General features: G+C 46.8%; 2 protein-coding genes across 10 annotated transcripts in view; both read right to left on the minus strand.

Annotated features, from left to right (window-relative positions):
* The window catches only part of LOC120909855 (zinc finger protein 436-like), an 865,309-nt gene that overhangs the window by 635,912 nt on the left and 206,503 nt on the right, over positions 1-22,894 (minus strand). The window lies entirely within an intron of this gene.
* Positions 3,985-18,624, minus strand: LOC120909882 (zinc finger and SCAN domain-containing protein 12-like). Of its 4 annotated transcripts, XR_005741377.1 has the most exons (10): positions 18,519-18,624; positions 16,034-16,395; positions 15,876-15,948; positions 15,659-15,778; positions 14,675-14,860; positions 12,514-12,625; positions 8,877-8,981; positions 8,601-8,705; positions 6,072-6,833; positions 3,985-4,195 (listed from the first exon to the last, which is right to left on the minus strand). XR_005741377.1 is itself a non-coding variant. In XM_040321662.1 (9 exons), the coding sequence occupies exons 2-9, from the start codon at positions 16,384-16,386 to the stop codon at positions 6,241-6,243; spliced, it is 1,647 nt and encodes a 548-aa protein (XP_040177596.1). In that variant the 5' UTR covers positions 16,387-16,395; positions 18,519-18,624; the 3' UTR covers positions 6,051-6,240. The 4 variants fall into 4 exon arrangements, 3 of the variants coding, with proteins under 3 accessions (XP_040177596.1, XP_040177597.1, XP_040177598.1); XM_040321662.1 differs by lacking the exon at positions 3,985-4,195 and having other exon boundaries at positions 6,051-6,833; XM_040321663.1 differs by lacking the exons at positions 3,985-4,195; positions 8,601-8,705 and having other exon boundaries at positions 6,051-6,833.

Here is a 22,894-nt window from a genome sequence, read left to right on the forward strand (position 1 = left end):
CTGTACTGTACTACAGTACTGTTCTTGCTGTTCTTGCTGTATTGTACAGTTCACTGGACACCCAATATGGCTCCCAAGAAGCATAGTGGAAAGAATAAAGTGCAGAGCAGCAATGAAGGTGACAAGAACAGCAATGCAGGTGACAATGTGCAAAGGGGAAATGCAAGTGACAATGTGCAAAGGGGAAATGCAAGTGACAATGTGCAAAGGGGAAATGCAGGTGACAAGAATGTGCAGCGCAATATGGCTCCCAAGAAGCATAGTGGAAAGACGAAAGTGCAGAGCAGCAATGAAGGTGACAAGAACAGCAATGCAGGTGACAATGTGCAAAGTGGAAATGCAAGTGACAATGTGCAAAGTGGAAATGCAAGTGACAATGTGCAAAGTGGAAATGCAAGTGACAATGTGCAAAGTGGAAATGCAAGTGACAATGTGCAAAGTGGAAATGCAAGTGACAATGTGCAAAGGGGAAATGCAGGTGACAAGAATGTGCAGCGCAAGCATGGGGGCAAAAAGAAAGTGCAGAGCAGTAGTAAAGGTGACAGCAAGGTTGTGAAGAAAATAACCATTGAGCTGAAGAAGGAAATTATAGAAAAGCATGACCGTGGTATTCGTGTGACTGATCTGGCCTCGGAGTACAAGATGGCAAAGTCAACAATCTCGACTATTCTGAAAAACAAAGCCGCCATCAAAGGAGCTGATGTTGCAAAAGGAGTAACAATGTTAACCAAGCAGAGGACGCAAGTGCTGGAAGAGGTGGAAAAACTTTTGCTTGTGTGGTTGAATGAGAAACAGCTGGCAGGTGATAGCGTTAGTGAAGCTATGATCTGTGAGAAAGCCAGGAAATTGCACAGTGATTTACTGCAAAGAAGCCCCTCTACAACTGCAGCAAGTGACGAATTTAAAGCCAGTAGGGGGTGGTTTGAAAAATTCCGCAGGAGAAGTGGCATCCACAGTGTGATTAGACATGGTGAGGCTTCCAGTTCTGACAAGGCCGCAGCAGAAGCCTACAAGTTAGACTTTGCGGAATTCATGAAGACAGAAGGATACGTCCCTCAACAAGTGTTCAACTGTGATGAAACAGGGCTCTTCTGGAAAAAAATGCCGAACAGAACCTATATCACGCAGGAGGAAAAGGCACTACCAGGGCACAAGCCCATGAAGGACAGATTGACCCTTTTGCTGTGTGCCAACGCAAGCGCCGATCTGAAAATTAAACCACTACTGGTGTACCATTCTCAGACCCCTCGTGCATTTAGGGAACAAAATGTGAACAAGGCCAGACTGCCCGTCATGTGGAGAGCCAATGCCAAAGCTTGGGTCACAAGGCAATTGTTTATGGAATGGCTGCACGAGGTGTTTGCACCCACCGTCAGAAAATATCTTTCTGATAACCAGCTGCCTGAAAGGTGCCTTCTTCTGATGGACAATGCCCCGGCACACCCTCCAGCCTTGGTGGATGATATGGATGCTGAGTATGACTTCATCAAGGTAAAGTTCCTCCCCCCCAACACAACACCACTTCTGCAGCCTATGGACCAGCAAGTCATCTGCAACTTCAAGAAGCTGTACACAAAGGCGCTCTTCACTAGGTGTTTTAATGTCACTGAAGAGACGTCCTTGACTTTGAAAGACTTCTGGAAGAAACATTTCAATGTTGCCCACTGCATTAACCTCATTGACAAAGCCTGGGAAGAGGTCACTCCCCGAACCCTAAATTCAGCCTGGAGGAAACTGTGGCCAGAATGTGTCGCTGAACGTGAACATGACATTGAAGTGCCTGATGCTGAGGTAGTGGAGGAAATTGTGTCCATGGGCAAGAGTATGGGTCTGGACGTTGATGGTGCTGATGTGGAAGAGCTTGTTGAGGAACATAGGGAGGAGCTGACCACGGAAGAACTTTCTGAACTCCACAGTGAGCAGCAGAAGGCACTTCTTGAGGAGCATTCCACTGAGGAAGAGGAAGAAAGGGAGGAGGTTAGCAGTGATGCCATAAAATCCATTATGCAAAAATGGAATGAGTGCCATGATTTTTTTGAAAAGCACCACCCCAACATAACTGTCGTGAACAGAGTGTTAAATCTCATGAATGATAATGTGGTCTCTCATTTCCGGAGGGTTATGCAGCGCAGGAAGAGACAAGTGACATTGGACAGATTTTTCAGCAAAACTGAGCCTGCAGCTAGGAGACAAAGGAGAGAGGAAACCCCTGAAGGAGATCCCCCTGATGTCCTTATGGAGGGGGACTCTCCCTCCAAACAATAACTGCCTCCCACCTGCCTCCCACCTGCCTTCCTCCATGCCAGAAGTCATCACAAGCAAGGTTAGTGTCCTCTCTTTATACATTACTATACTGTACTAATGTGTATTGTAATTTTTGTGCTTCAAAAACCCCCAAAAAAAGGTCAGCACGGATTAACCGGATTTACATTGAACCCTATGGGAAAATGTGCCTCGGTTCGCGACCAATTCGGTTCGCGACCAGAGTCAGTTCACGAATTAAGTTCGTGAACCGAGGTATCACTGTATATGTACGTCGGCAGAATGGCACGCACAGGCACATTGGCGTACCTGTACGTCCCTGCCTAGACGTGGGTCGGGGGTCCGATCGGGACCCCCCCGCTACATGCGGCGGTCGAATTCCCGCGGGGAGCGATCCGGGACGACGGCGCGGCTATTTGTTTATAGCCGCCCCGTCGCGATCGCTCCCCGGAGCTGAAGAACGGGGAGAGCCGTATGTAAACACGGCTTCCCCGTGCTTCACTGTGGCGGCGTATCGATCGAGTGATCCCTTATATAAGGGAGACTCGATCGATGACGTCAGTCCTACAGCCACACCCCCCTACACTAGTAAACACACACAAAGTGAACACTAACTCCTACAGCGCCCCCTGTGGTTAACTCCCAAACTGCAACTGTCATTTTCACAATAAACAATGCAATTTAAATGCATTTCTTGCTGTGAAAATGACAATGGTCCCAAAAATGTGTCAAAATTGTCCGAAGTGTCCGCCATAATGTCGCAGTCACGAAAAAAAATCACTGATCGCCGCCATTAGTAGTAAAAAAAAAAAAATAATAATAAAAATGCAATAAAACTATCCCCTATTTTGTAAACGCTATAAATTTTGCGCAAACCAATCGATAAACGCTTATTGCGATTTTTTTTACCAAAAATAGGTAGAAGAATACGTATCGGCCTAAACTGAGGAAAAAAAAAAAAATTATATATGTTTTTGGGGGATATTTATCATAGCAAAAAGTAAAAAATATTGCATTTTTTTCAAAATTGTCGCTCTATTTTTGTTTATAGCGCAAAAAAAAAAAACGCACAGGTGATCAAATACCACCAAAAGAAAGCTCTATTTGTGGGGGAAAAAGGACGCCAATTTTGTTTGGGAGCCACGTCGCACGACCGCGCAATTGTCTGTTAAAGCGACGCAGTGCCGAATCGCAAAACCTGGCCTGGGCATTTAGCTGCAAAATGGTCCGGGGCTTAAGTGGTTAACCGAGTTACTCGTAAACCAAGGTTCCACTGTACTTTATTTGCTCTGATCATTCATGATTGTGTAACAAAAAAACTCATCAAGTTCACATGTAAGAAAAATGATAAAAGAACAAACGTTATCCATCATTCTTTATTGCTCTCCCTAGGGACTTGCCTGATACAGGCAGAATGATAAACTATTACACTGTAGTATACAGTATATAAAATTTACATCTCACTATACTTTCACATCTTGCATTTCAGAGATAATATACAAAATCGGGTGTCCATTTTCCTCGCCGATTACTTATTTCACCCACTTGCTTACTTCCGTCACTGGATTGGTACCATAACAAACATATACTATATTGTCAAAAGTATTGGGACGCCCGCCCTTACACGCACATGAAATTTAACGGCATCCTAGTCCGTAGGGTTCAGTATTGAGTTGGCCCCGCCCTTTCCAGCTATAACAGCTTCAACTCTTCTGGGAAGGCTGTCCACAAGGTATAGGAGTGTGTCTATGGGAATGTTTGACCGTTCTTCCAGAAGCGCATTTTTGAGGTCAGGCACTATGGACTGAAGGCCCCTAAGCACGATCAGAAAAATCGGAAGTAAAATTTTGTCCGATGAACGATCTGCCGATTTTCTGATGGTGCTTTCTAAAGTCGATTCCAAATTTTCGGACAAAAGCTGGATGTGCAGGCTCTAAAATTTGTTGTATGTGAACATCCGATTTTCATTTAATTAGTACAGTTTTCATCTGAAAAAATAAATAAATAAATCGTAAGAGCAAGACTACGCATGCTCAGAAATTAAAGAAAACATACAAAACAATTCAACATATTACATCACTTCTGAAGTGGAATTTTGTCGTATGAGAATTTTCAGATGTGGAGTAACCTCTTCCCTTTCGATATGAGACTAAAGCCTCATACACACGATTGGACTACCATCTGTCTTTTCCGTGGATTTTTGTCTGAAGGGCATTGTCCGTGAACTTGGTATGCATACACACGGCACAAACACAAATGTAGTGACATATTAGACGGACTACTTTGGCTGCTGCCGTCCATTTGGGGGTTCAGCAATGGAGACACTGACTTCGTTCATTGGTAAGTATTGGGCCAGTTTTTTACATTTACCACTGTGACACATCTCTTTATCTATTTTAGACACATTCCATCTGCATCCACCCCTGATGAGCGAGCAATGATCTCGCGAAACGTGCGTCGGGTTCTCCGATGCGTGCATTTGTATATACTGCATTGTATAACGTTTGTATCAATTTTAATGACCTTTTATTATGTTCAAATCCATTGGCTGAGCTACCATGCTGTATTATTCATGTATGTACATCTATTTTAATAAAAAATTTATACTGTTACTATTTTTGTTACTCAGTGGCAAACTGTGACCACCTCATTTAAAGTCCCAAGGGCGACTCTTTTTCTGCATAATAGACGGACTACGTGGTTTTTCAGCACTTTAGCGCCACAAATTGGGCAACTTCTGCTAATGTCTTAGCATTGCTTCCAAACATGCGTGTTTGCACTTTGAATTTTAGTCCGAAGGCTTTGTATACACACGATCGGATGATCTGACGTAACACATTTGTTGTCGGACAATTTTAGAGCATGACCATCCAACATCTGTCGTCGGAAATTCCGACAACAGTTGTCCGATGGAGCATTCAGACGGACGGATTGTCAGACAAAACACGTCCGTCGGACAATTGTTTTTGGAATATCTGATCGTGTGTACGGCCCTTAACATGCAACAAAAAAAACAGACGGAAATTCATCCGATAATCTGATCGTGTGTACCCTGCTTATACCTGGGATGCCACTAAAGTTCACTAGGTAGATTCAGGTACGTTGGCGTAACTTTGCGGCGGCGGAGCTTAAGGAATTTAAGCTACGCCGCCGTAAGTTAGCTAGGCAAGTACATGATTCACAATGTACTTGCCTGCTAAGTTACGTCGGCGTAGCCTAAATCGGCGGGCATAAGGGCGCCTAATTCAAATGTGCTTGAGGGGGGCGTGTTTTATGTTAATGGCGCTTGACCTCACGTTTTTACATTTTTTTTATTACTGCACATGCGCCTAAATTTCCCAGTGTGCATTGCGGCTAAGTACGCCACACGGGCCTATTGATTTAGACGTGGACGTAAACGACGTAAATCCCGATTTACGGACGACTTACGCAAACAACGTAAAAAATTCGAATTTCGACGCGGGAACGGCGGCCATACTTGACATTACTATTCCAATAGGGCCTAGCTCTAACTTTACGCGGCCTATCTCTTACGTAAACGGCGTAAAAGTACTGCGTCGGCCGGGCGTACGTTCGTGAATCGGCGTATCCCCTCATTTACATATTCTACGCCGACCGTAATGGAAGCGCCACCTAGCGGCCATACAAAATATTGCAATCTAAGATAGGACGGCGCAAGCCGTCGTATCTTAGATATGTTTAAGCGTATCTCTGTTTGAGCATGCGCTTAAACATAAGTCGGCATAGATTCTGAGTTAGGTCGGTTTATCTACTGATAAGTCGGCCTAACTCTTACTGAATCTACCTACATGTGCGTGTAAAGGCAGGTGTCCCAATACTTTTGACAATATCGTGTATATGGGTTTCATATAGCCATCAAATTGCCATTCAGATGACAGGAAACAAAATACACGAAAGCACAGAATTTCCACTAGAATCCTCTTGTAGGTACTTGGCCAAGAAGGTAGAAAATTCCCATTATTGCTTCTCAAGCGCATGTTTTTTCTGATGGGAAAGAAGATGCACCCTCTGCGCGAAACGTTTCCCACAGTCAGAACATGAAAAAGGCTTTTCCCCGGTGTGCATTCGGTGATGTCTGACCAGATCAGGTTTATTTGCAAAGCTCTTCCCGCACTTAGAACACGAATACGGTTTCTCTCCCGTGTGAATCCTTCGATGCGATATGAATCTTGATTTGTGAAGGTAATCTTTCCCACACTCCGGACAATAATAGGGCATCTCCCCTTTGTGAGTCTTCTCGTGTTTGCGCAGGAGGAACTTGTCGGGGAAGCCTTTTGCGCACAGAGGACAGGTGTGAGGAGGTCTGCCGTTTTCGGCAGACAGAACAGCTTCACCTCCTCTACGATCTACATGATGAGGGATGGGATAGGAGTGATCAGAAAAGCTTGTCCCATGTGTGGGAGGATCAGGATATCGATGTGTACTGTGAAATTCTGCATTTGAATTGGGAGCAATGGGATTTTCATCTGAAGAATCATCTGTGACATCATCATCATCTGTTTCATCATTGGGAAGGCTAACGGAATTTGTCTCCATGTTGTATTTTTCACCTGAAATTTGTAGCAAAAGAAATTTTGCTGTCAGAGATGCAGAGGAGAGAAGCGTACAAGAAAAAAAAAAAAACTAAGTCAGCACTACTATAAATCAGGGATGGACTGGCCATTGGGACTACAGGGAGTTTCCCGGTGGGCCGATGGCTCAGTGGGCCGGCTTCAGTGGCAGCGGACCACCGCCTCCCTTCGCTCCTCTGTCTCTCCCTTCCCGCAGCTCTCACCTCCTCTCCCTCCCCGCAGCGCTCACCTGGGGGGGGACAGAGAAGCAGAGGGAGGACCAGAGGAGCAGGGGGAGGAAGACAGAGGAGCATGGGGGACGACAGAGGAGCATGTGGGAGGGGACAGATAGCTGACTCAACAGCTATGGCCTGGGAGTTTCTCACTTCTGCCTAATCTTGTCCCATAAGGGGGGGCACCGAACTGATTCTTTGTCCCGGGTGAAATAATGTCTACCTTCCCCACTGGTACTGCCTATAAGAGTACCAGTACCAGCCGTTCTACTCTAATAAATTAGAACGGCTAGTGGCTAGTGAAGGGGGAGAGGGGGCTTGGGTGGCCGGTCGGGTGTGGGAGTTGTCCGGCCACCATGGGAAAGACCTATCAAAGTGGGCCAGTCTGCATTTGTGTAAGGACTTTTTTTTTTACATTTTTAATAAAAGTGGGCTGCCATGCCATTAAATCACAGTTCTGACTGACGTGGACTGACTTCACAAAATGCATCTACCACACAGCTAACAACCCCCGAATCACACCACCTTAATCATAGCTTTCCACTGTATACCACCAATAGGTTACAAAGTGTGAATAGAATTTCTCCCAAATAGTTTAATCAGTTTACGGATAGATATCCTATGTAAGAATAGAGATAAGACCCAGTACACAATGAAAAGCTTTGATGAAGACGGTTGTTGGAAGTTCAGCAAGATGTTACCCGACTCAGCGCATACTGACCTCTATTCTATCTAAGATTCATCATCAACCTGGGGATAGGTATACCAGAGGGGACTCTGCGTCAGATTATGTCATTTCAGTTTAGAACTTATATTTCCAGAAGAATATAGAGGACCTACAAAATTAATGCCGCGTACAGACGGTTGTTTTTTGTGATGAAATAAAACGTCGTTTTTGAAAACGTCATTTAAAATGACCGTGTGTGGGGAAAACGTTGTTTTATGTCTTCTGAAAAACGACAAAAAAAAAAAATTCGAACATGCATGAATTTTTTGTGTCGTTTTTCAAAACGTCGTTTTTTTTGTCAATTAAAATGATAGTGTGTGGGCAAAACGACGTTTTTAAACCCGCGCATGCTCAGAAGCAAGTTATGAAGCTAGTTTCTTATTTTTTTTTCAAATAACAATTTTATTAGACACAGGGTAACCCCCGAGTCACAGAGGAGACAGTACAAAAAAAAAAAAAATTCATATGAAGCTAGTTTCAATGGAAAAGAGTGATGAACGTAACCCGCGCTTTGCTAGAGCATTTTAAAAAAACGATGGTGTGTAGGCAACGTCGTTTTTGAAAATTAAGTTTCAAAAACGTCATTTCATTTCATGATTTAAAACGTCGTTTTTTTTCATCACAAAAAACGACCGTCTGTACGCGGCATAAGTTGCTTTTCTTTAGTTTTTATAGTTCTGGGCTTGTGGGTACAACCAGAAAAAAAAAAAAAAAGGGTTGAATATGCACTTTTTTTTAGTATTGAGCCCTTCGATGCCAATGGTATTGTGACTGACCAAGAAAAACAATTACTATCCAATCACTCACCTGTGCTGATCTCGGGAGGAATGTCCTCCTCTTTAATCCTCACATGTTCTCCTTCCTCCTCCTCAGCTTTGACATTACTCTGAGTGGCACTCGTGTGTCCGGGGTCTGTAAACAAAGATGAGTGTAGAAACGGATGGCTCCTGACTCCCCCACTGGGCACATACTGTCTCCCCATTACTGTCTACTGACAGAGGAGGGGGGAGAAGAAGAGATTGTTGTAGTGACTGAACAAGGAGAATCTGGGACTGTTCTCTGGATTTAGTGTTTATTACTCACCTGTGCCGATCTCCATAGGAACTTCCTCCTCTTTAATCCACACGTGTACTTCTTCCTCCTCCTTGACTTTAATGTCTCTCTGGGTGGTTCTGGTGTCTCCGGGGTCTGTGAATAAAGATGAGAGTGAAGCCCCCTGTACTGAGATGTACGAGAGACCCCAGAGAGCATGTGTGGGTCTAGAATGGTCACACAGCGACATGATTTAGGGTGGAGAACCAATAAAGTGTCCATTTTGGAATATACCTCAACATGCTTTTCACTTGTCCTTGGGTCATCTTCCTTATCCTGTTAACTCACTGATCTGTTCACACTTGGCCCTCATTACTTCGCAAAACCTCTCTTCCCTGTCAGATGTCCCAAGGCTTGCGCACATGAGGTGCCAGGTGTGCCTGGGGTACCCTAATCACCCTGTACTATGCAGATTCCCACTGCTGCCTTTGCCGCAAAGAAAGGGACTGGGGAATTTCTCCTCAGTCCTTTTCTCTGTCTCAAAAGAGAGACATCTGGGGCCTTTTTAGACTCCTGATATTTCACCAATGTCCCCAAACAGGGTTTTCAAAAAAAAAAAAAAACGCATCATCCCGTTACCGTTTTTATAGAGCCAACGGTCGGCTCCGTTGTGAAAGCAATCCTAGCAGCTGAATAGCCACTGGATGGCTTTTACAAGCAGTGGGAGGAGATAAAGCCCCCCCCCCCCCCCCCCTACAGCTTCACCAGGATCTCCCATCCCATCAAGAGTCCCGATCGACTAGCCGGCCCTCCCACCGGCTGATCATAGAGCTGAAAAAAGACCAGAACAGCTTTGTTCTACTTATATTCCTTCCGGTTTACCCAGATGTAAACAGCACCATTTTTAAAAATGAAAAGCATTTAAATCGCAATGATCTTGGTGTGATCAAATACTTTTGTAACAAGGTCCCGGACTTCTAGAGGCCTAATGATGACCTCCAGAGTCAGGGAGAGCCGACATCCTTCTCCGTAGAGTGGGTTACAAGGCATGGTGGGTGTAATACAAGCTGAAATGATGGGCACCAGACACTTTTAGAATGCAAAGAGATTAAGGCTATTTTCACACTGAGGCATTTTTCAGGTGCTAAAGGGCTATGTTGCGCCCTCTACCATAGGTAGGTGTTAGAGGTGAGGATTTGTGATAGCTGCCAGGCAGGTTAATTTAGGAAGGCCTATTCTGCATGCTAGGCCTGCTTGTTTTGATCTGGGGGCAGGGAGTGGTTAGTGTAGCAGTGGGTGTGACCACCTGTCCTTCAGTTCTTGGGCACCTCCCCTGCTTCCAGGGAGAATGTTCTGGAAGAGGGGCAGGGCATTGGAGTGACAGGGAGCTCATGTGAGGAGCCCTGACCAATCCCCAACTGGAAATGGCAGGGGGCAGGCCTCCTACATAAGCTCAGGTCCAGCCCACTGAAGGGGAGTTGTCGGCTGGGTGAAGTGAAGAACGGAGTGTTAGACTGCAGCAGGAGGCCCATACCCATCTGGGGGGGGGGGGGGGGTGCGCCTCAGCAGAGGAGCTTGGGATCTGGGAGGTAGCCTCAGCCTTACACGGTAATGGAGGAGGTGTCCTGGAACAGAGGAGCTATAGGACGCTATATCGACAAAAGTATGCCAGAAGGATTTTATTCCATTGCTTTTGATGACCCACTGCACAAGTAGACTTTAAAGCAGAACTCCATGCGCCAGAAGCGTTTGCATTTTGTTCAATCTACATTTCCATGCTAACCGGGTTGTAAAGGTACAATTTTTTTTCCCTAAATGGCTTCCTTTACCTTAGTGCAGTCCTCCTTCACTTACCTCATCTTTCGATTTTGCTTTTAAATGTCCTTATTTCTTCTGAGAAATCCTCACTTCCTGTTCTTCTGTCTAACTCCACACAGTAATGCAAGGCTTTCTCCCTGATGTGGAGTGTTGTGCTCGCCCCCTCCATTGGACTACAGGAGAGTCAGGACGCTCTCTACCGTGCAGATAGAGAAAGGCTCTGTGTGTTAGTGGGCATCCTGACTCTCCTGTAGTCCAAGGGAGGGGGCAAGCATGACACTCCACACCAGGGAGAAAGCCTCGCATTACTGCGTGGAGTTACAGACAGAAGAACAGGAAGTGAGGATTTCTCAGAAGAAATAAGGACATTTAAAAGCAAAATCGAAGGATGAGGCAAGTGAAGGAGGACTGCACTAAGGTAAGCTATTTAGGGGGAAAAAAATTAAAAATAAATACTGTACCTTTACAGCCCCTTTAACCCTTACAAAAATAAGCAAGCAAAAACCTATGACAGAGATAACAGCTATAAAATGAGAACATTGAACACAAGGAGTGGCAAAGGTGGAGAAAAAAGGAAGGTGGAGTAAAGGAAGGGAGGAAAAAAAGAAGGTGGAGAAAAAGGACAGGAGGAAAAAAGGAAAGGTGGAGAAAAAGGATGGGAGGAAAAAAGGAAGGTGGAGAAAAAGGACAGGAGGAAAAAAGGAAAAAGGTGGAGAAAAAGGACGGGAGGAAAAAAGGAAAGGTGGAGAAAAAGGACGGGAGGAAAAAAGGAAAAAGGTGGAGAAAAAGGACGGGAGGAAAAAAGGAAAGGTGGAGAAAAAGGATGGGAGGAAAAAAGGAAGGTGGAGAAAAAGGACAGGAGGAAAAAAGGAAAAAGGTGGAGAAAAAGGACGGGAGGAAAAAAGGAAAGGTGGAGAAAAAGGACGGGAGGAAAAAAGGAAAAAGGTGGAGAAAAAGGACGGGAGGAAAAAAGGAAAGGTGGAGAAAAAGGACGGGAGGAAAAAAGGAAAGGTGGAGAAAGATGGGAGGAAATGGAAGGTGGAGAAAGGACGGTGGAGAAAAGACGGGAGGAAAAAAGGAAGGTGGAGTAAAGGACAGGAGGAAAAAAGGAAGGTGGAGTAAAAGGACGGGAGGAAAAAAGGAAAGGTGGGAAAAAAGGAAAGGTTGAGAAAAAGGACGGGAGGAAAAAAGGAAAGGTGGAGAAAACGGACGGGAGGAAAAAAGGAAAGTTGGAGAAAGATGGGAGGAAAAAAGGAAAGGTAGAGAAAGGACGGGAGGAAAAAAGGAAGGTGGAGAAAGGACGGGAGGAAAAAAGGAAGGTGGAGAAAGGACGGGAGGAAAAAAGGAAGGTGGAGAAAGATGGGAGGAAAAGGAAGGTGGAGAAAGATGGGAGGAAAAGGAAGGTGGAGAAAGGACGGGAGGGAAAAAATGAAAGGTGGAGAAAGACGGGAGGAAAAGGAAGGGTGAAAACGAAAGTAGAGACTAATGAGTGATAGAGTTTTGGAGGGTGAATAAATAGGACAGCTGGTAAACAATTACTAAAAATAAGGAGAACATATAAAATGAAAGATTTGGATCCCTGAAAGAGGTTAAGCCGTCCATACACCCATAGATTTCTCTCATTCAGCCCACAGGCTGAACAAGAGAAATCTAATAGCGCACCCATCGTAATACCCAAACAATGACAGATCGGAGTAGCATGCTAGAGTACATTCCAAAGAGGCTGATGGCTCCTGACTCCCCCCACTGGGCACATACTGTCTCCCCATTACTGTCTACTGACAGAGGAGGGGGGAGAAGAAGAGATTGTTGTAGTGACTGAACAAGGAGGATCTGGGACTCTTCTCTGGATTTAATGTTTATTCCTCACCTGTACCGATCTCTGGAGGGATCTCCTCACTTATGCACACCTCATCACCCATCACATAGGGCTCTTCATGTTCAGATTTTACTTCAATCTTTACCTTTACTAAATTTTCACCCTACACAAGAAAGAAAAAAGGCATACCGTCTTATCTAGTATTGCAACAGAACGCCATGTTTTTTTCACGATCAGATTACATGATACAAAGCTGGTTCATTTTATTTTCTGGAAGACCTCAAGACCCCTTTCACACTGAGGAGTTTTTCAGGCGGTATAGTGCTAAAAATAGCGCTGCTATACCGCCTGAAAAACTCCTGCCCAGTGTAGCGCTCACCCCCGAAGGAGCCGCTGGTTGATTTTGGGATCGGCCTGCTAAGTTACCCTGGCGGTGTCTAGGGGTGCAATTGTGGAACACTGGGATCCCTTTTCTCCTCAGGATGAGGTTCGATGCAGCGGTCAGCTTTGGCCAGGTTGGCCGCGCTGGCGGGGTCCATGGATGCGCGCACCCCGAAGGTGGATACCGCACCTGGAACGGGGACCCCGCGAAGATTTGTTCAACACATGACCCCTGTCACAGATATACTCTCCCCCAGCATGCCCCGCGAGGGAAAACTCCTCCAATTGGCTGCTGGGGAAAACTTGCTCTGCCAGAACCCCCCTGGCGCCAACTGCCGGCAAGAGGTGGTATTGCACCCCTTGACCACAGACTGACCCAGTGGACATTTCTGGGATGACAGAAGTCCCAAATTTAGACAAAACACGAATAGGAGCAAAGTAACTCTCCCATTCCCACTAACTTTAGCGTAACGCCCATGCTGAAAGCAAGGGGGCGCTACATAAGCAACCTCAATGTGAAAGCCAGAGGGCTGGCAGGGGGGAAAAAAAATCTCCTGTCAGCAACATCTTTGGAGCAGTATGTATACCGCTCCTTCCCATTTAAAACAATGGGAAACCACGGCAATACCGCATTGCGGGCGGTATTAACCCTTTATCGGCCGCTAGCGGGGGTCAATACCGCACCGCTAGCGGCCGAATCCCGCGGCAAATCCAACGGTATAGCGCTGCTGTATTTAGCGGCACTATACCGCCACCGCAGCTCCCGCCCCAGTGTGAAAGGGGCCTTAATCTTCTCTACCTGATAATGTGGGTTCCCCATTGTGATATCCTTGTGTCCTAAATACCTCGATTCCTCCATGGAGAAATAGACAGTGACGTCCTGACACCTTATAGGAACCTGACACACACAATGATACCGTCACCATTCAGACCAGTGGCGGCTGGTGCTCAAAATTTTTAGGGGGGGCGCAAACAAATGAAAAAAATAAAAATTAAATTGCAGCCTCACTGTGCCCATCAAAGGCAGCCACAGTGCCCATCAAAGGCAGCCACTGTGCCCATCAAAGGCAGCCACTGTGCCATGCCATCAATTGTCACCACTGTACCATCAATTGTCACCACTGTGCCATCAATTGTCACCACTGTACCATGCCAAACGCAGCCACTGTGCCGTGCCCACATCAATTGTTCCCCACTGTGACCTCATCAATTGTATCCCACTGTGCCCACATCAATTGTCCCCCACTGTGCCCTGTAAAATGCTGCCAGTCAGATTGCCTGCCCCCCCCCCCCCCCCCTGGCCGGTACTTACCTTTCTGGGGTTCGCCATCCTCCTTCCACGGTCCCTCGATGTCTTCTGCCGCCCTCGATGACGCTTCAGCCAATCAGGTTACTAATAACCAGAATCAGTGAACCTGATTGGCTGAGGCGGCCGTCAGTCTTATCCAAGGGACGTAGCCCACTACGTTCCGATGATAAGACTTCCGGGAGCTGAAGGGCTGTACTGGGAAAGCCTATCAGAGCCGCTGGCTCTGATAGGCACTTCCGCACAGCCAACCAGCTGTCCTTATTCAGATAATCAGCGCCCAATGTCCGGTTATCTGAATAGGCTGGCCACAATAACATACACCCATGCAATGCAATGCATAGTTATTTGCGCGGCGCGGCAAAACTAATTTTTAAAAGCCTTAAAGGGCCCGTTTTTTTTTTTATGACTACAGGAGGGGGGGGGGGCGGCGCCCGGGCGCCCCCTATGGACGGGCCGCCACTGATCCAGACACATCCCTTGTCTGTTACTGGATAATGTCCCAGAATTCCCGGCACCGCTCACCTCTCCTGTCAGCAGATCAATGATCTGGTTGGTGACTTCTAGGATCTTCTCGTAGTTTCTCTCAGGTGTCGGAGAAGGAGGTAGAATCTCCATTGTGGGGCTTTGGGTACTGCTCCTTCCTCCTGACATATGGGGATAGGTGTGGGATGTCACACACTCACCAGAAGTCTTCACCACTGCAAAGTCCTATGTATTAAAAACAAAACATGCCAAGGTCTTTCAACATAAAGAAAATAATTTACATTGTGCATCAATTCTCTACAACCCTTTTGATTTAAACATGTTGAAAAGCTAATGTCTTGGGGAGCTACCCAGAATCCTCCTCACCTCTCCGGTCAGGTCTGTGTTTTATTAATAGAGATAAAAGTGATGTCATGTGACCTCCCAGAATCCTCCTCACCTCTCCGGTCAGGTCTGTGTTTTATTAATAGAGATAAGAGTGATGTCATGTGACCTCCCAGAATCCTCCTCACCTCTCCGGTCAGCTCTGTGTTTTATTAATAGAGATAAGAGTGATGTCATGTGACCTTCCAGAATCCTCCTCACCTCTCCGGTCAGGTCTGTGTTTTATTAATAGAGATAAGAGTGATGTCATGTGACCTCCCAGAATCCTCCTCACCTCTCCGGTCAGGTCTGTGTTTTATTAATAGAGATAAAAGTGATGTCATGTGACCTCCCAGAATCCTCCTCACCTCTCCGGTCAGGTCTGTGTTTTATTAATAGAGATAAGAGTGATGTCATGTGACCTCCCAGAATCCTCCTCACCTCTCCGGTCAGGTCTGTGTTTTATTAATAGAGATAAGAGTGATGTCATGTGACCTCCCAGAATCCTCCTCACCACTCTGGTCAGCTCTGTGTTTTATTAATAGAGATAAGAGTGATGTCATGTGACCTCCCAGAATCCTCCTCACCACTCCGGTCAGGTCTGTGTTTTATTAATAGAGATAAGAGTGATGTCATGCGACCTCCCAGAATCCTCCTCACCTCTCCAATCAGCAGGTAGACGATCCCCAGGGTGAGATCGAATATCTTTTCGGTGAATGTTTTCCTTATTTCGTCCATTTTGTGTGAATCAGTAACAATGTGCGATTTCGACCGAAGAGACTTCAAAAAAAGATAAAAAATGCTGTGAAGGTTTTATTTTCAATACTTTGCGCTCTCTTTTCTGAAATTCTCAGCCTATCACGATATTAGTGCCTACCTTCGCGGTCTTTGTGCCAAGAAGCGGACAGGTTTGGGTGCTTGCCTCTTTGGTTTTGCGGTAGATGTCTGTTCTGGAAGAAACACCTTTATGTGAAGGAAATATATTGAAGGCAATTGATGAAATATTACTGGTGGACTACATACTAAGTACTGTACCCATTTGCTGAAGTGGTCGATCTTTTATTTTTTTTTGTGCATTTTTGTTGACTTGTTGCTTCTTTGTTGTGAAAAATGGTGGGCACAGCGTTGGCTCTTAGCGCTTTCTTTGAAGCGCGGTCGTGGTAACATTGGAGTGTAAAATGGGCGGAGCATAATCTGTAAGCGTCGGTTCTTTTGCCATCCAGGACTTTTTGTGCAAACTCGTCCAGATCTCCGAAGTCCTGTCCAGTTTGCAGTAACCAAGTTTTGATCCTCTCTAGGTCTGGAGGAAACACGTGTAAAATGACCCCTTTCATGGTGTTGGGTTTGTTCTGCTTGCTGGTGCAACCGGCGACAATGCAGTTGGGCATGGCTGGTACCTGCAAACACGAAATTGTTCAGCCAAAAAAAGTTGCGCTTTCCTATTAGGCCTTTTCTGACACTTTGTTTACAAGTAAAAATCACAATTTTCGCTAGAAAATTACTTGAAACCTCCACACTTTATTATCCCTTTCATGACGAAACCTATTTCTGACATTTGGGCCCAGATTCTTTTATTTACATAAAACACACCCCCATCACATCGATTTGAATTGCGCGCCCTTACGCCGCCAAAGATACACTACGCCACCGTAACTTACGGCGCGGATTCTTTGAGCATTCAAAAAAAAAAAAAAGTAAGTTATGGCAGCGTAGTGTATCTTAGGCCCCGTACACACGACCGAACATGTCTGCTGAAACTGGTCCGCGGACCAGTTTCAGAAGACATGTTCGGTCGTGTGTACGGGCGACCGGACAGGTTTCCAGCGGACATTTGTCCAGCCGACCGTTTTCCAGCGGACAAAAATTTCTTAGCATGCTAAGAAACATGTCCGCTGGAAGCCTGTCCGTCGGACATGTTCGGTCGTCTGTACAGACTCACCGTACATGTCCGCTCGGCCGCCATCCCTCGCATGCGTCGAAGTGATTCGACTCATGCGTGGAGGCATTGACCTTCCAGGGCCGCGCACGTCGCCGCGTAATCGTCGCGGCCACATCACCACGTATCGTGTACGCGCGGATTTCTGTCTGATGGTGTGTACAACCATCAGACAGAAATCTCCGGGCGGACATGTCTGCTGAAAACGGTCCGGCGGACCTTTTTCAGCGGACAGTCCGTCCGTGTGTACGAGGCCTTAGATACGCTACGCCCGGCAAACATATGTGCCGCTGTACATGGATCTGCCCCTAGGTATCTATTTACTCGGCGTAACTTCATCTTTCACATTATACAAAAAATTGGGCTAACTTTTTTTTTTAAATATGAAACTGTATTTCCCCCCCCCAAAAAAACAACACGTTTGAAAAATTGTTGCGCAAATACCATGCGAGATAACAAGTTGCAATGACTGCCATTGTATTCTCTAGGGTCTCTGCTAATATATATATATATATATATATAAATGTTTGGGGTTCTATGTAATTTTCTAGCAAAAAAAAAATTGATGATTTTTACATGTAGGAGAGGAATGTGAGAATTGGCCTGGTTAAGTGGTACACGATTTTTATTGACACTACTAAGGGCACCCATAGGCGCAACAACAAACACTCATTATTTGATTCACATTGTGGGAACACAATTAGGTTGTATGCACCCATGACAAGACAAGCCATATATCATTACCTATAAGGCTCCATTCACACCTAGGCGTTTTGTCGCCTGTAGCGCGACGCTATTGCAGCCTGAAATACGCTGGAGGGGTGATTTAACATTGTCGGCTATGGAGATGGTTCACATCTCCACGCCGAAACGCTGTACGCCTGAAGCTCAAAAGAAGTCCCGGACCCTTTTTTCAGGCGGCTTTCGGCCTTCGGCATAGCCGACAATGTTAATCATCCCTCCGGCGTATGTTAGGCTTAAAAAACGCCGCGGCGAATCGTGGGACAAAACGCCGCAATTTGTCGCGTCAAATCGCGGTAAAATACGCCGCGTTCAGGTGTGAATGCAGCCTCAGGATGAGCTCCGGTGTGTTCGCACAGTCCACGTGCAGAGCCCGCACGGCGCTGCGCTAATCACAGGCAGGGAGACATTTCCCGATGCTCGGCTACAGAGATCGGGAAATGTCTTCCTGACTGTGATTAGCGCAGCGCCGTGCAGACTTCTGGCGGGCTCTGCACAAACACGCCGGAGCTCATCCCTACCTACAAGTAAGGATGAGCTAATCGCTACTCACAGGCAGGGAGAGATTTCTCGATGCTTGGCTGCAGAGATCGAGAAATGTCTCCCTGACTGTGATTAGCGCAGCGCCGTGCCGTGCCGACTTCCTGGTGGGCTCTGCACGTGGACTGTGCGAACACGCCGGAGCTCATCCTTACCTATAAGGTAGCGCGGGATATCCCACACTTTTTGTCGACTCGAAAAAAGGTGGAAGATCCACTTTAAGGTTTCAAGATAATAAGACATGAATTCACGACATACAATGGATGTCGTATCACAATCCCACCTATTCGGAGAATAGCATACCTGTGCAAAGCCCCTGAACTTAAAGCGATGGTCTCCAGCGATCACCCCTCACTGACCCCCCCACCCTCTGCCTCTGGTCACTTGTCGTTGTCTCTGAATGGTCTAACACAAAATGGCCGCAGAGGAGGGGAGAGAAGGCGGGACAGTGACTTGTGAGCAGCTGGAGGAGGGGAGGGGAGGGGTAGGGTAACCCTTTTGCTGCCAGATCAGTTTTTTCACGCACAATGGAAATGTGGATATTTTACATTAAAAGGCATTTTTTTTTTAGGTTTGCGTAGCGTTGGGGTGGGTTCGTTTGGTAACTTTTTTTTTTAAGTCTGTGTCCCCCAGTAGGAAGATTAAACCTCTATTTGTCCTGGTCACCATTGTTACAAAGACAGAATGTCACAGACAAAGGTTTTCATCAGCTGAGAGAAGGATGGGCCAGATGATGCACAAGCTTATAGACACAGGAGACATGGGGCCTCTCAGGGGTGCAATAGATTCAGTGGATGATGCAAGATGCTCTGGGGTGCACTGGATGATGGGGTGCACTGGAGAGACAAGAAAACACAGGACATTGTGGGGTGCATAGAAGTCACTAGATGACAAAGGATGCTCAGGGATGCATTTAGAGAGACGGGGTGCACTGGAGTCAGCAGGTGACAGAGAATGCACTGGGGTGAACAGGAATCACTAGATGACACAGGATTTTCTGGGGTGCACTTGGAGTGACGGGGTGAACTAGAGTCACAGGATGTTCTGGGGTGCACTTGGAGTCACGAGGTGAACTAGAATCACAAGATGACACAGAATGTTCTGGGGTGCACTTGGAGTCATGGGGTGAACTAGAATCACAAGATGATACAGGATGTTCTGGGGTGCACTTGGAGTCATGGGGTGAACTAGAATCACAAGATGATACAGGATGTTCTGGGGTGCACTTGGAGTCACTGGGGGTGAACTAGAATCACAAGGTGATACAGGATGTTCTGGGGTGCACTTGGAGTCACTGGGGGGGGAACTAGAATCACAAGATGACACAGGATGTTCTGGGGTGCACTTGGAGTCACTGGGGGGGAACTAGAATCACAAGATGATACAGAATATTCTGGGGTGCACTTGGAGTCACGGGGTGAACTAGAATCACAAGACGACACAGGATGTTCTGGGGTGTACTTGGAGTCACGGGGTGAACTAGAGTCACAGGATGTTCTGGGGTGCACTTGGAGTCACGAGGTGAACTAGAATCACAAGATGACACAGAATGTTCTGGGGTGCACTTGGAGTCACGGGGTGAACTAGAATCACAAGATGATACAGGATGTTCTGGGGTGCAATTGGAGTCACTGGGGGGAACTAGAATCACAAGATGATACAGAATGTTCTGGGGTGCACTTGGAGTCACGGGGTGAACTAGAATCACAAGATGATACAGAATATTCTGGGGTGCAATTGGAGTCACTGGGGGGAACTAGAATCACAAGATGATACAGAATGTTCTGGGGTGCACTTGGAGTCACTGGGGGGGGGGGGGGAACTAGAATCACAAGATGACACAGGATGTTCTGGGGTGCACTTGGAGTCACGAGGTGAACTAGAATCACAAGATGACACAGAATGTTCTGGGGTGCACTTGGAGTCATGGGGTGAACTAGAATGACGAGATGATACAGGATGTTCTGGGGTGCACTTGGAGTCACTGGGGGGGGGGGGGGGGGGGGAACTAGAATCACAAGATAATACAGAATGTTCTGGGGTGCACTTGGAGTAACTGGGGGGGAACTAGAATCACAAGATGATACAGAATGTTCTGGGGTGCACTTGGAGTCACGGGGTGAACTAGAATCACAAGATGATACAGGATGTTCTGGGGTGCACTTGGAGTCACTGGGGGGGAACTAGAATCACAAGATGACACAGGATGTTCTGGGGTGCACTTGGAGTCACGGGGTGAACTAGAATCACAAGATGACACAGAATGTTCTGGGGTGCACTTGGATTCACGAGGTGAACTAGAATCACAAGATGACACAGAATGTTCTGGGGTGCACTTGGAGTCACGGGGTGAACTAGAGTCACAAGATGACACAGGATGTTCTGTGGTGCACTTGGAGTCACGGGGTGAACTAGAATCACAAGATGACACAGGATGTTCTGGGGTGCACTTGGAGTCACGGGGTGAACTAGAGTCACAAGATGACACAGGATGTTCTGTGGTGCACTTGGAGTCATGGGGTGAACTAGAGTCACAAGTGCACTTGCAGTCACAAGATGCTTAGGGGTGCATTGGGAGTCGCGGGATGTACTTGAGACACAAGATGGCACAAAATGTTGTGCGGTGCACACAGGAGTTATTGAATGGCATGGAATTCTTAGGGTTACATTCACATGGCACATTGGAATCACCAGATGACAACGAATACACTGGAGTCAGTAAATGACACAGGATATTCTGGGGTTTACTCAGTCGAGGGGTGCACTGGAGTCAGCAGATGACAGTGAAAGCACCGGGGTGCACTAAAGTCAAAAGATGACTCAGAATGTTCTGGGGTGCACTTGAAGTCAAGGGGTGCACAGGAGTCACTAGCTGACAAAGGTGCTCAAGGGTTCACTCAGAGACACAGGGGAGCACTGGAGTCACAAGATTACATATGATATTCTGGGGTGAAAGTAGTGACTGGATGACATGGGATGCTCAGGGGTGCACTTGAGACACAAGATGACACAGGATATTGTGGGGTGCATTTGGAGTCAATAGGTGTACAGGAGTCAGTGGACGATACAGGATGCTCAGGGGTGCACTTGGAGTCAAGGGGTGCACAGGAGTCACTAGACGACAAAGGATGATTAGGGGTACACTCAGAGACACATGGGGTGCACTTGGATTCACAAGATTACATATGATATTTTGGAGTGTACTTGGGGTGACACAGGATGCTCTTGGAATCGTGGGGTGCACTTGAGACACAAGATGACACAGGATGTTGTGGGGTTCACTTGGAGTCACGGGTTCAGAGGTGTCACTAGATGACAGAATGCTCAGGGGTACACTTGGAATCATGGGATGCATTTGAGACACAAGATGACACAGGATGTTGTGGGATGCATTTGGAGTCAAGGGGTGAACAGGAGTCACTAGACGACAAAGGATGCTCAGGGGTGCACTCAGAGACACAGGGATGCACTTCGGACACAAGATGATCCAGGATATTGTGGGGTTTAATTTGGAGTCAAGGGGTGCACAGGATGCACAGGGGTGCACTTGAGGCACAAGATGACACATAATATTGTGGGGTTCACTTGGAGTCACGGGTGCACAGGAGTCGCTAGATGACACAGGATGTTCAGGGGTGCACAGGAGTCACTAGATGACACAGGATGTTCAGGGGTGCACAGGAGTCACTAGATGACACAGGATGTTCAGGGGTGCACAGGAGTCGCTAGATGACACAGGATGTTCAGGGGTGCACAGGAGTCGCTAGATGACACAGGATGTTCAGGGGTGCACAGGAGTCACTAGATGACACAGGATGTTCAGGGGTGCACAGGAGTCGCTAGATGACACAGGATGTTCAGGGGTGCACAGGAGTCACTAGATGACACAGGATGTTCAGGGGTGCACAGGAGTCACTAGATGACACAGGATGTTCAGGGGTGCACAGGAGTCGCTAGATGACACAGGATGTTCAGGGGTGCACAGGAGTCGCTAGATGACACAGGATGTTCAGGGGTGCACAGGAGTCACTAGATGACACAGGATGTTCAGGGGTGCACAGGAGTCACTAGATGACACAGGATGTTCAGGGGTGCACAGGAGTCGCTAGATGACACAGGATGTTCAGGGGTGCACAGGAGTCACTAGATGACTCAGGATGCTCAGGAGTACACTTGGAATTAATGGGATGCATTTGAGACACAGGATGTTGTGGGGTGCACTAGGAGTCATGGTGCACACAGGAATCACTAGATGACACAGGATGCTCAGGGGTACACATGTACGCACACATTCAAAGTCACCAATTCAGCTCGCTTTCGATGCAATGCCATCCATAAGACTGGCTGCTTCTCCCATGTAGGTGTGCAGAGGACACCGGGCACACCACAAAAACATCCGATAAGGTTTACCACCTAGAAGGCGCTTTTTGGATGGGGTCATGCCCTACCAGGGTACGTGGGTCTTCCATGAGCGAATGTTCACGCCAAATTTAGGGTGCCCACATGTCCCGGGACTGTTCCGCAATTGACATGTCTGTCCTGGGTCCTGGGCACCTTCATTCCGGAACAATACAATGTCCCGGAATGAAATAGAGGACACAGTCACCCCCTACTAAGTAACAACTACATTTCCAGTACTGGTTGCTAGGGCCAGCGCTGCCTGGCATCTTGCAACCAGT

The sequence above is a fragment of the Rana temporaria genome, chromosome 8, assembly GCF_905171775.1.
Source record: "Rana temporaria chromosome 8, aRanTem1.1, whole genome shotgun sequence".
Taxonomy (NCBI): Eukaryota; Metazoa; Chordata; class Amphibia; order Anura; family Ranidae; genus Rana; species Rana temporaria.

What these genes read in the sequence shown, in the direction of transcription:
- LOC120909882 (XM_040321662.1), bottom strand. Translation starts at nt 16,386, where the DNA reads ATGCCCAACTGCATTGTCGCCGGTTGCACCAGCAAGCAGAACAAACCC. An exon ending in CCCTCCAGAGATCGGTACAG is followed by an intron (nt 8,982 to 12,513) that starts GTGAGGAATAAA and finishes CTTTATTCACAG; the next exon opens with ACCCCGGAGACACCAGAACC. An exon ending in TCCTCCCGAGATCAGCACAG is followed by an intron (nt 6,834 to 8,600) that starts GTGAGTGATTGG and finishes TACAAATTTCAG; the next exon opens with GTGAAAAATACAACATGGAG.